Here is a 13,861-nt window from a genome sequence, read left to right on the forward strand (position 1 = left end):
TTAATTTAAATGATTCTCCGCTTCTCCCAGCCCACGATCCAGGTGACGGAGGCGAAGCAGCAGCAGGCCACCCCGGGCGCCGGCGGCCTCGAAGTCCTCCCAACGGAACTCATAGACTCGAGCGGACTCCCACAACCTTCGGCAGACGACACCCAGTCCCCGAACACCGCCTTACTCTCGCCGCCCGGAGAAATTTCGACTTCCTTCCTGCCGGCGTTGTCAGGACCCTCGAAGACCCCCGCGTCAGGAGCAGGGTTGAAACTCCCGCCCTTGGTAGAAGCCCCCGTCGTACCACCCCGGACCCTCGACGACGCTATTGAACTCGTCAACAGATGCAACATGATGCTGTACCTCACCCTCAAGCACCCGCCCTCTGAGCTCGAGTATAACCCCTACAGCTTCAAGTGAGTGGATTTTTTCCCCGGAAGGTGTGAGGTTATTACTCCTAAAGCCTCGAGTAAATTAAAAGATTTTTTTCCCGGAAGGTATCAGGTGTAACTCATAAAACCTGAAACAAGAGGAGAGATCATTCCGAAAGGTGTAAGGTATAACTCTTAAAGCTTCAAGGAAGTGGAAGATATAAGTACCAACAGCTCCTTAAGTGGAGACATCTTTAAGAAGGGTAAGAGGTAAGTTAAGAGGAGAACTTAAGTCAAGAAAAGATAAATTTTGCCCTACAACTTCAGATAAGTGGAGATTTTCTATAGCTTTAAACAAGTGGAGAGATCAATTCGGAATTTACGAGATATAACCCCAATAGTTTCAAATAAGACGAAGATATAAGGTATAACCCCTACAGCTGCAGGTAAGTAGAGAGATCTATTTCGGAAAGTATAATGACCCCTCCGCCATTGTTACTGTACAGCATTCTGACGGGTGGTAATGTTACTCACCCCGTGCAAATTGTTGTATGAGTCAACTGCCTCGTTATTCTCAACATCCCGTAAGACATAAGGCCGGAGGTAATAAAGTTATCTATCATGACACTTAGAAATTCTTGGAGTAAGAAAAATGATATCAACCCACAATTAAGACTAAGAAATTAGCTCTATTATAAAGACAAGGGATTTCGTTAGCTGTTAAATTGAGGGATGTGAACGAGTATTGCCAGAATCCGAAATACGTGAAAAATTGTTCCATATTAAACTGTTCATTTCTTGATTATAGACTTATTAGAATGATAAAAACGAATGGCATATAATTATACAAGTGAGCACATGATAGTTTTTTCTTCCAAGGAAAAACAAACACACATTTATAATCAGTGCCGGATCCGAAACGGCGTCTTCTACCTAAATGTGATTAGTTCGTCCTGACAATAGAATAGACGATATACAAAAATATGTGGGTAATTTAGACAACGGTCGTGCTATAATTAGTAATAAAATGGCGACTAAAATTATATGTGCTTATAAATAATTTCCTGCATTTTTTTCATGTATATGCATATGTACCATTTTTTCCTATTGTAATCCTAGGTCTCTCAGTGCTGGTGACATGTATGTCATGTAATTTTGATGGCGATTTAATCTCTTGTTCTTTGAATTAAACATTCTCGTTCATGTCCCTTTCTTCATGTTTACGTTCTGTCAACATAGAAGTGTCATAGTTTACAGACATATGCTTGGAAAATGCCTTTGAAAAGAGCATTCCTACCCGGGAAGCCGTCTTATGGCTCACCACCCTTTGAAACATCCGGGACCTGTCACTGTGTACCATGACGTCACTGAACTGCCTGATCTATTTATCTGAAATGAAGGAGTTATTTGTGATTATTCGTGTCATTTATGCTGTCTCCATCCGCTTCGAAATTCATGCAAGATGAATTTCATTAGAGCAATTTTGTTGAACAATCGTAATAACAGTAATATTATCAATACCAGTTATTGTTGTCATTTTCAGTACATAGTACCTTATATACTTATTTCAGAGATGAAATAACTGACTCATGAAAATGTCCGACAAAGTCAATCAAGAAGCATTAACTATAGAATTTTCATATATTCTATATTTATACTGTTTGGTCAGTTAGCTACCGAATGCAGATTTAACACCCAAGAAAGCAAATTTATTACTAAGTAAATTTGCCAATATCAATTCTGACCGCATTCGGCAATGAAACATACGAAATGGGAACGTAAAGCAAACGGGCATAGAATCTAATGTTCCTTCCTCTCTCCTCGCCGGCAGCGTTGTCAGCGGGCGGCCGAAGGGGCTGCGGGAGTACGCCATCCTCAGCAACGCGGGCGTGACCCAAGTGTGGCCCACCGAAGTCACGTTCACGCCCATAGACGCCTTTCAGAGGGAGTTCCAACTGTACAACAAACTGCGGAAGGTAGTGTGGATTAGAAAAAAAGTGTGCGAGTTAATACAACAAACTCACATACGTACGCATCATGCACACACACACACATATATACATACATATACACACACATACATATATACATACACACATACATACATATATGAATACACGCACACACACACACACACACACACACACACACACACACACATATATATATATATATATATATATATATATATATATATATATATATATATATATATATATATAAAGCATATCCGCGTAGCATGTTTTAGCATATATCCTCAAATATACATGCGCAATATGAATATACATTCAAACTAGCATTTCTCTGCTCTCACCAATTTGCAAAACATAAACATACATCAAGCCCAATGACCTCTAACCGCACGTCTCTCCGCTTTTTTCCGCAGATTCGCTTCTTCCGCGTGTTCCGCCTCCGGAAGACGTGGCAGGTGTGGAGGAAGATCGTGCGCTCAAGGAAGCTCCGGGAGGCGAAGGCGCGGATCACGGCGTACCTGGTCATCCTGCAGCCGCCCTTCTTCGGCACCCTGGCGAACGTGTCCGCCCTTTGTCACAAGCTCTCGCACATGGGCCTTCTGGAGGTCGGTGGTCGCTCTTCTCTCGTTTTCTTTTGTTGTTCTTATTCTTATTGTTCTTATTGCCTTTTTTATGTGTGTATTTCTCTCTCTCTCTCTCACCTTGGAAAATTGATGGTATTGTTACTATCATCCATATCTTTTGTTCTTATCACTGACTAGGAAAGTTATTTTGAATTATCAATAACCAAAAATGAGAAAAGTAGTTGAATGATATTAACAACAACAACAACAACAATGATGAGAGGGAAGAAAAAAATCAATGCTGAAGTGTGTTCCTGTCACTTACACATGCAGGTGGCTCTGGAGGAACCGGTACTGATGGACGCCTGGGTGAGCGACGTTCAAGGAGCCCTCGAGAGTGTGAGGAACCGATTGCACGCCTTCAGGTCGCTCCTTCTGCAGGTAGTGGCCAGCATGGTGCATACCGACGAACCTACAGGCGACGGCGACGGTGAGAGGGTCAGCGGGTAGGGGTTAAGGGGGAGGGATGGGTGGGGAAGGTTAGGAACTTTCAAGGAATGTCTTTCTTGTTTTCCTTCTTGAGGTAAGTAGATATATTTCAATCTCTGGTTTGAGTAAATGTAATCAAATCACTGGTGTAAATAGATGTATTTAAATCTCTCCCCACTGATAAACGAGTATATCCCACAAGATAGGCCTACCTTATACAAAAAAGACGCCAACTGCATCCAAGTGTTTATACCAGGGTTTCCCAACTTTTTTTTTATTGCGACTCTAAGTACGTCTTCACTTGAACTAGCGACACTAAGGTGTGAACAGGTAGTACTAAATCCAATCATCTTAATGTTAGGTTTATGAGCTTACGTTATTATGTTTATAAGGATTTGTATTATTACCAAAATGAATTTCAGTTGATTTGGAACGGGCAAGAAAACATGTTAATTGAATTGTTGATAAATTTCAACAATTCGTAAAATTAATGCAATGAATTATAAACATAAAACTGGCTAGTGTAAGAACCATACAATACACCTTGGTAATAAACAGTAACCATACTGAAAACTACATTACTCAAAATCAAAATGTAACCAGCGGTGGAGTTTTGTTAGTATGTTTGTTATTTAAGACCCTCCGACGACCCTCAGAAAAACCCTCACGACCCTAATGGGGAAGGCTAGACCCAGTAGCAACTCGAGCATGTGTCATGGCGTCTGATTCTATTTTTGGAAAAAGCACATGGGGTTTATTTTGATGACGCTACAAATGTTACGGATTCTTTGTGAATATGGTCGGTCATTTTGGTCATTTGTTTTCAAAAATGATGGAGAATAATGATATTAGTGGTTATATTTTCATTGAACAATCATCGAAATAGCCCTGTGAGACGCCATGACACCTCGAGTTGCTATTGATCTAGCCTTCCCCATAAGCAGTGACCACACTGAAAGCTACATTACTCAAAATCAAAATATAACCAGCTGTGGAGTTTTGGTTGTTTGTTTATTTGTTATTTAAAACCCATTCGACAACCCTCAGCAAACCCCTCATTTCAGTCGCGACCATGGAGACTGAGAACCACAAATATATACATTTATGTGCACTTTCCCGTTGCCTCGCTCTGGAATAACACATACACTTAGCTTCAGAACACCGTCCTTCCTTCTAACTGACCAAAACGGAAAGGTTCAACAGCCCACGACTCTTTCAGGATCGGAATTGCTGAGTGGAGAGAAAAAATCCCCGCGGAGTAACACGGGCTCGTCCTCCATGCCCCGACGCCATTCTTCGGCTTCGATCGTCAAGTGAGATTGAAAATGTTCGGTTTTGTTTCTCTGTTTTACTTGACTTGAGATTATCTGAAATCTGGGTAAACTTCAAAAAAAAAAAATCTTTCGAAATTGCTTGGCGTCGATTGTCAAGTGGAATTCTTATTTTGGGTTTTATTTTCCCAGTTTTATTTCACCGAAAAAATATATACTTGATAGGAAATCTTTGTGTATCTTAAAAAAAAAGACGAAATTGCTCTCTTAGCTTCGATCGTCAATTTTAGGTTTTGTTTCCCTGCTGAATTTCATTGAAAAAACTGAAAAATTAATATACTAAAAGGAGCTCTTTGAGGGTAGTCTTAAAAAAATCGAAACTGCACATTCAGCTTTGATCGTTAAGTGAGATTTCTGGTTTAGTTTCTTTATATTGTTTTACTGAAGAATGTGTTGTGTTGAAAAATGTGACGTTCAAGACAACCTTTAAATGCAGAGCTAAGAGAAAACAGAAAAAGCTGAGATTTCAAAATACTGATAGGACTTCTTTGGATATAACACTTTTTAAAATCTTTACATTTCTTAATTTCAGTATAAAGATAAAAAACAACACCTACAACCACACAACCAACCATTCACTCTACCCCCCAAAACACAGGCCTAAACGACTCTGTGCAGGTTCCCCAAAATACATATAGGCCTACACGACCCTCTGCAGGTTACCCAAGATACCACATAGGCTTACACGACCCTCTATAGGATCCCCAAAATACCACATAGGCCTACACGACCCTCTATAGGATCCCCAAAATACCACATAGGCCTACACGACCCTCTATAGGATCCCCAAAATACCACATAGGCCTACACGACCCTCTATAGGATCCCCAAAATACCACATAGGCCTACACGACCCTCTGCTCCTACAGAATGGTACGCGTGGTAGACCTCATGGTAGCGTCTGCACTGAGGACGATCCTTCATAACACTGTCAAGAGTCTGCTTGACACCATTGTCACCAGGTCGACTGTCAAGGAGAAGGAACAGGCCGATGAGGTTGGTTGAGGAGTCAGAAATAAGCGGTGTTTGTGCCTTTGTTATTTTTGTGTGCTTTTGTTTGTGCTTTTTAATTTGCTTATGTCTGTGTGATTTTGTTTGTTCTTTTTTATTTGCTTATGTCTGTGTGATTTTGTTTGTTCTTTTTTATTTGATTATTCTTGTGTGCTTTTGTTTGTGTTTTTGTTATTTTTGCGTGCTTTTGTCTGTGTTTTTGTGATTTTATTTGTGCTTTCTTGTGTTTCGTTTTGTGCTTGTATATCCGTTTTGTTTTGCTTTTGATTTAGTTTTTGCTTTGTGTTTTTGATTAGGTTCTGTTCTCTTGTGATTTTGTTGTTGTTTTGTGCTTTTATTTGTAGTTTTGTATTTGTATGAATTTTTTTGGCTTTTGTGTTTCTGTTCTGTGTACTTTTGTTTTAATTTTCATCAAGTCTCCTCGTTTCAGAGTTGTTGATAGCAATGGTTACAGTAGTAATAAGAATAAGGAAGATAATAATCACCAAAAGAGAAAAAAACAATAACAAGAAAGTAACATTATAATAATAATTATAAGAGACACAGCAACAATAACAACAATGATAATGATGATGATATCAATGATAATAACACTATTGATAACAGCTTAAATCATATTGAGAATAAAAAAAAAAAAAAAAAAAATATAACAAAAATGTAACTTATCCAACACGTGATAAAGAGAAGTCTAAGTGGGCTCTTCACATTAAAGTACTGAGATTAACAATCAAGTCCTTATCTAACCATAAGTAAGGTGCTGTAACATATTTATTATTATCGCTAGTAGTAGTAGTAATAGTAGTAGTAGTAGCATCGTTATTGGCATTACGTATTAGTAGCTGTTATTACCATTATTGTTGTTGATGTTGTTATAACTTGTTGGTGTCATTATTGTTGTTACTGTTATTATTTTTGTTATAATTTTTATTATAATCATTGTTTTTGTTATTGGTGCTTTGTTATCATAATCATTATCACTGTTATAGTTATCATTATTGTTGTTACTGTTATTATCATTATCATCATCATAATTATTATTGCTATCAAAATTTTGATCATTAATATTATTGGTATTATTATTGTCATTCCTGTTATTGTTATCATTATCATTATGATAATAAAAGATAATTATATTAATACAATTTTCATCATTATTGTTATCATTGTTTTTGTTATCATTTTATTATTATAATTATATTATTATTATTATTATTATTATTATTATTGTTGTTGTTATTATTGTTGTTGCTGTTGTCATATTTACAAGCATTGTTAACACTATGATGTCAGGAGGCCGAAGAGGAAATCGGCGCAATGTTTTTGGTAAAAGTGAGCGTGGAAGAGAACGTCATCGTTTGCGCGCCCACGCAAGAGGCGCTGATGGGCGGCCTGAGAAGCGTCGTGCGCATGTGCGAGATGACGGTCTTGTCGATCCAGCCGCTTCTGCCTTACTTCACACCCCAAGATAGGTAAGGGGGTGATAAGGAGACGGGGATAAGATTGATATAATTTAGGAGGGTATTTGAGGTAAGGAAGGAAGGTAGAGGAAAGAGGATGAAGCAATTTGTTGTAGTTTGGGTTGAAACGATAAAAAGAAGATGGGAAGAATGTCGATAAAAGAAAACGGGAATACCGAGAGTAAGAGTTCCACCATGAGGAGGGTGATGAAAAAGGGACCCCTAGAAATGCAGAAGAAAAAATAAATGAATGAAAAAGGACATAATTTACGAAAGTAAGGTATATAAAATATCTAATGAGCCATTTTCAACATTACGAAGTCCCGACATCGGTTATCTTAGTGTAACTTTAATGCTCCATCTTTCACGGTGTCCAGGCTCTCTGCAGTGGCTTCGGATGAGAACACTGTCCTTCGCACGATGCTAGAGGACGACTCTCTCTTGAAGGAGTCCATCGGGAAGGTCCTCAGCCTCGTGGAGGACAAGTGGCAGAAGGTGGAGGGCGAAGTGAATCCCTTGGACGACCTGCTGAAGGAGGCGCAGACGCCGCCGAGAGAAGAGGGCATCCAGGACCAAGGTGAGGAAGACAAAAAAGGTGAGAGCGACTCCATTTGACAATCCTTTACTCTCTCGAATTCTGCGAATATATTATTGATTAAGGCTGAGTCCATACCAGTGACAAAAACACGGTGGGAATATTAAGACTGACAAGTTGGGTAACAAGTTGTTAGGTCGTTGAGGAACATCTTAGTAGATATGTTGGCACGGATTTGTTGGGCGACATGTTAGCAGTCCTGGTGTGGACGAAGTGATGTCGTCAGAGACCTCCCACCAGCCAACAGCCCAACATGGTGTAGACAGTGCCATGGTGTCGACTCTTGTTGCCGACATGTGTCTCATCACTGTGACAGACATGTCCCCATACATATCAGGAGATTTGTATCCGAATGTCTCCTATTGTGCCCCCCACAGAGTTTCCAATTTGTCTCCAAGCAACAAATGGAGGGAGGGGGGAGGAGGCGGAGGGAAGGGAGGCAGTGGAGGGGGAGAGAGAATGAAGGGAAGGGAGGAGGGGAGGGGGAGAGAGAATGGAATATGTCGCTGATGTGGACGCACCCTTAAGGAAAGATAAACCTTATTCTACAGCAATTTAACTCCTGGCGCAGATATGAGTGAACTTGGATCGTGGTTGGGGCGCGTGGAGGGCCTGGTGGAGACCGTGAGAAGCATCAGAGAAGTGGTGAATCTCGGTCTCCTGCAGGTGGACCAAACCGACGCCAGGAGGGTTCTCGTCACGTCCCTCCGTCAGCAGCAGCAGCGGATGCACCAGGATGTCAGCCAGTGAGGGAAATTAATCTGATATGAAAAATCATTTTTTTTTATAATCACCTGCTCTGATATCTTGTTAATAGTAGTCATCACCACTAACATCAATAGCACCACTATCATACCACCATCATCATCATTACGACAACCACCAACGCCGCCGCCGCCGCCGCCGCCGCCGCCGCCGCCGCCGCCGCCGCCGCCGCCGCCGCCGCCGCCGCCGCCGCCGCCGCCGCCGCCGCCGCTGCCGCCGCCGCCGCCGCCGCCGCCGCCGCCGCCGCCGCCGCCGCCGCCGCCGCCGCCTCCGCCGCCGCCGCCGCCACCGCCGCCGCCGCCGCCGCCGCCGCCGCCGCCGCCGCCGCCGCCGCCACCGCCACCGCCACCACCACCACCACCACCACCACCACTACCCTTCCCCTCTTCCTCACCCTCACCACCACCACCATCTTCCCCCTCCCCCTCCCCCTCTCCCTCTCCCTCACCTTCACCATCACCACCACCCTCCCCCTCCCCCTTACCTTCACCTTCACCACCACCACCCTCCCAACCACCATCACCACCCTACCCCTCACCCTCACCACCACCATCACCCCCTCCCTACCACCCCCACCATCCTCTTCCTCCCCAACAGAGGTTTCGACCAGCGGGTGAAGAAGTTACAAGCGGAGGCGACGGACAAGTGGCTCGGCCTGGAGATGGCACCCGTCACGGCCCAGCAGGTGGTGACGCTCTTGAACTACGTCACAGAGGTCAAGAGCGAGGTCAGTTTATGAGTAACCTTTTTGGTATGTGTTTTCTACGCGAAGAATGTGCGTTTTTTTTCTTTTCTTTAAGATCGAGGTCAGTATGTGAATGACATTTTATGTTCATAGTTCCACCTATTACTATTAATATCATTATCATCATTATTATCATTGTTTTGTTGTCATCATTTTCTTAGTATTATTATTGTTGTTCACTATTAGCATTGTTATTATTATGACGTCAGGAGGCATAAGGAAAGAAAAATATATATTTTTTCTCTTTGAATAAGCTTTTAGTATATGTTCCTAAGCGAAGAATTATGTGTGATATTTTTTTTCTCTCAATAGCGAGTATAGAATATGAACAGTTCAGCCTTTTGGTAAGTGTCCATAGGCGATTAGTAAAATTATATTTTTTCTATAGCGAGGTCAGTATAAGAATAACATATTAGTATGTGTTGATTGGCGAATAATGACTACACAATATATATTTTTCCCAAGAGCGAACGTAACATATAAATAACCTTTTAGTATATGGCCATAAGCGAAGAATAGATGCACTGCATTCATCCTCAAGAGCGAGGTCAATATATCTAAATAAACAAGGTGAATGAGGAATTAATTATTTCGTCTGTCGTTTTTTTTCTAGATGGAACGAGTGAATGGTGAAGAAAGTGTGATTCATCAAGCGTACTCCATGATCCAGGGCTACCACATCACGCTACATCCAGAGGTCAGGCTTACCAACCCCATCTCCTCTAAAGAAGTGTGTTTAGAATTTTGATATATATAAAACTGCTGTGGAAAATATAATTCATAATGCAAGAGGTAAAAAAATCTAATAATAAATTATCCAACCAAAGTAAGTCTTCAAATGAAACACCAAACACGAACCAGGAACTGAAACACCGAAAAAAAGAATATCGAACCACGAACGAAACAAACCAACAAAAAAACGAGAAACAAACAAACAAACAAAAAACGATTCATTTCCAGGTACACAATAAATACGAGGCCCTCCAGAAGGAACTGAAGCGGCTGAGAAAATGCGTCCGAAGGAGTCTGATGGAGAGGCCGACGATGATCCGCAAGCTGAACCAACTCCTGCAGAAGGAGATCGAGGAGCTGGACGCAGAGACGGTCAAGTTATCGGAGCAAGTTCAAGTAGGTGATTGGATGTCGTTTTTTTAAGAATTAGTTTATTAATTTATTGATTTTTTTGTTTGGGACTATGGTTGTTGTTATTTTTTATCATTGATCCATTATATGCATTGTCATTTTGTTTAAAAAAAAAATATTTTTTTAGAATGATATATTATTGATCCCAAACGGTCATTCGATGTAAAAAAAAAACATATTTACAGAATGTGTTTACATGTATCAGCTAACCATTTTCGGATTAAAAAGAAATAATAACAATAATAATAATATTAATCATAATAATAATAATAATAAATGACAATCATAGTAATACTAATCATGATGATAATAATAATAATAATAATAATAATGATAATAATAGTGATAATAATAATAATAAAAATAATAATCAAACTATTCCTCCATTTCAACATAAACGTCCCGTTATATTCCTCCACCCGCCTCTTCCCCACCTTTAGGCGCTGAGGTTCCTGCGGGTGACGAGCGACCGGGAGGAGGCGCTGAAGATGCTGGAAGCGGCGGACTCCCGAGCCAGCACGATCCGCGCCCAGGCCACCACCGTCGTGCAGTACCAGACCACCTTCAGCGTAAGTTTTTTGGGGGGAGCTTGTTGGAGGATGACGTTGGTGATGTATGAAGATATATGCTGAAATACTTTCGCACATAGACGCGTGTATATGAATTTGTTTCTCTTCCTGTCGCTGTCTGTCTGTCTGTCTCTCTTATATATATATGAATATATATATATATATATATATATATATATATATATATATATATATATATATATATATATATATATATATATATATATATATATATATATATATATGCATGCATGTATGTATGTATATCAGTTTATATCTGTCTAAACAGACACACAACACTTAAACACACACTCTCTCTCTCTCATACACACACACACACACACACACACACACACACACACACACACACACACACACACACACACACACACACACACACACACACACACACACACACACACACACACACACACACACACACTCACACACACACACACACACACACACACGCACCCCCCCCCCCTCCCACCCACGCCCACACACCCATCATGGCGTCAAAGCGTATCCAGTTTCCCATGTCTTATGAATACCTGGAAATCGCTGCTCACCTGGCTGCATCTCCTTCCCACAGCTCAAGGTGTGCATGTTCAAGGATCTGGCCGTCGTCGAGGAGGAGATCGCCCTCAAGATGCTACTCTGGCGGTCTCTGGCCGAGTGGGAGGAGCTCACGAGCGAGTGGTATAAGGTGGGTATGAGTGTAAGGACGTGAGTGTAATTGCGATAAGTTATATATCTCTCTCTCTTTTTCTTTCGCTCTCGCTTTCTTTTCTCTCTCTCTCCCTTTTTCTTTCTCTCTCTCTCACTCTTTCTCTTCTCTCTCCTCTCTCTTCTTTTATATTACTCATATTTGTAAACATGTACTTAATTTTTTTCCTTTTTTCTCTAATTGAAAATTAGTTGAATTGGCGATACGTTTAGACTTCTTTTTATACAGGTTGGAAATGATTAATCTGGATTATTAAAAGGAGTCAAAAGTAAGTTTGAAATACAAAAATACATTTCCGGCAATGATGGTCAGGTTTTCGGAAATGACGTCATTCGGAAAATATGCCAAGGTCGATAAATGTTGCGTATTAACTTACATTTTGAAAGAGCTTTAAATATGTTAATCTTATATATATATATATATATATATATATATATATATATATATATATATATATATATATATATATATATATAACATGTCTATCTCTGTCTATCACTTTTATATATATATATGTGTGTATGTATGTGTGTGTGTTTGTGTGTGTTTGTGTATGTATGTGTGCGTATCTGTGTGTGTGTATGTGCGTGTCTGTGTGTGTTTGTTATGCATGTAAATGTTTATGTATATGTACATGTGTGTGTGTGTGTGTGTGTGTGTGTGTGTGTGTGTGTGTGTGTGTGTGTGTGTGTGTGTGTGTGTGTGTGTGTGTGTGTGTGTGTGTGTGTGTATGTGTGTGTGTGTGTGTGTGTGTGTGTGTGTGTGTGTGTGTGCGTGTGTGCTTGTATATATGTATATATGTGCTCATATATATATATATTTGTATATATACACATATATACAGACATATCTCTGAGTATGAATTTATTTATATATATATATATATATATATATATATATATATATATATATATATATATATATACATATACATATATACGAACACAGATATATTCATAAATGTGTACATATGTATATATGTATACATATATATACATACATATATATGCATATGTTTATATGTTTATATGTTTATATGTATATGTATATGTATATGTATATGTATATGTATATGTATATGTATATATATATATATATATATATATATATATATATATATATATATATATGTATCCATGTCTGTGTGTGTGTATGTATATATATTGTGTATGTGTTTATATATGTATATGTGCGTGTATATCTATACATGCATGTATAAGCGGGCGCGTACATGTAGACACGTAAAAGTCCAAACATTCCTTCCTTCTCCACCCAAGCGAGAAGTCCGGTGCCTGGACGTGACCGAAGTGACTCAGGTGACTCTCAAGTACCGGGAGAAGGCGGACTACCTGATGGGCGCCACTCAGCAGTCGGACGTCCTGCAGCACCTCAACACGCTTGTGTCTCAGATGCAGGAGAAGGTCAGCTGATCGGAGGGATTATGTTTTGTTTTTGCTTGGCGAATTGTTTTTTTTTTTGTTTTTTTGCTTTGTTTTAGTGTTTTTTTTTTCTTTTTTTGTGATTGGGTTGGTATATTTTTTCGTGATCATAATAATGTTGATGTTTTGTATTTTTTTCGAGAACGTGACTTGCTTGAATTGACTTTTATTCGTGAGTTGATTTCCATTTTTTCTTATACTGTTAGCGTTTTTGTTTTCGAGAGTGACTATTCTATTTTGATGGATATTTGTTGCAGCAGGATAATAGTCTTTATGGTCATGATTTCAGTATTTGTTTACTATATTTTATTCTTATCCTCAAAGTACTGATATAGGCATTGTAAAAAATTATTGTTAGCTACTTTGTCAGCCATTATTTTAGTTATTGTCATTAGAATCGCCATGGGTGATTATCAATGACAATCAGAAGTTTTATGAATTTGCTATTTTTATCAGTTATTGCCATTATTAATTGGCAGTCACAGCAATAGTAGTTGTAGCAACAATAGCACTAGTAACTGTTGTTGAAATGTTAGATTAGTCGTAGTTGTAGTATTAGTATTAGTATTAGTATTAGTAGTCATGTAGCTTAACAGTAGCTACAGTAGTAGTAGTTGTAGTAGTAGTTGTAGTTGTAGTAGTTGTAGTAGTAGTAGTAGTAGTAGTAGCCTAGTAGTAGTAGTAGTATATTAGTA

At 39.7% G+C, this 13,861-nt stretch overlaps 1 protein-coding gene across 1 annotated transcript in view; it reads left to right on the forward strand.

The window, feature by feature from the left end:
* Positions 1-13,861, forward strand: part of LOC113805867 (dynein axonemal heavy chain 6) — a 50,425-nt gene that overhangs the window by 779 nt on the left and 35,785 nt on the right. The window contains exons 2-16 of the mRNA XM_070134864.1: positions 31-404; positions 2,191-2,335; positions 2,746-2,937; positions 3,229-3,385; positions 4,604-4,697; positions 5,585-5,711; positions 7,017-7,195; positions 7,561-7,778; positions 8,350-8,524; positions 9,141-9,270; positions 9,902-9,985; positions 10,249-10,416; positions 10,872-11,000; positions 11,593-11,706; positions 13,005-13,148. Coding sequence (XP_069990965.1) covers positions 31-404; positions 2,191-2,335; positions 2,746-2,937; positions 3,229-3,385; positions 4,604-4,697; positions 5,585-5,711; positions 7,017-7,195; positions 7,561-7,778; positions 8,350-8,524; positions 9,141-9,270; positions 9,902-9,985; positions 10,249-10,416; positions 10,872-11,000; positions 11,593-11,706; positions 13,005-13,148 — 2,430 coding nt within the window. The remainder of the gene's footprint in view (positions 1-30; positions 405-2,190; positions 2,336-2,745; positions 2,938-3,228; positions 3,386-4,603; positions 4,698-5,584; positions 5,712-7,016; positions 7,196-7,560; positions 7,779-8,349; positions 8,525-9,140; positions 9,271-9,901; positions 9,986-10,248; positions 10,417-10,871; positions 11,001-11,592; positions 11,707-13,004; positions 13,149-13,861) is intronic.

The sequence above is a fragment of the Penaeus vannamei genome, chromosome 20 (assembly GCF_042767895.1).
Source record: "Penaeus vannamei isolate JL-2024 chromosome 20, ASM4276789v1, whole genome shotgun sequence".
Taxonomy (NCBI): domain Eukaryota; kingdom Metazoa; phylum Arthropoda; class Malacostraca; order Decapoda; family Penaeidae; genus Penaeus; species Penaeus vannamei.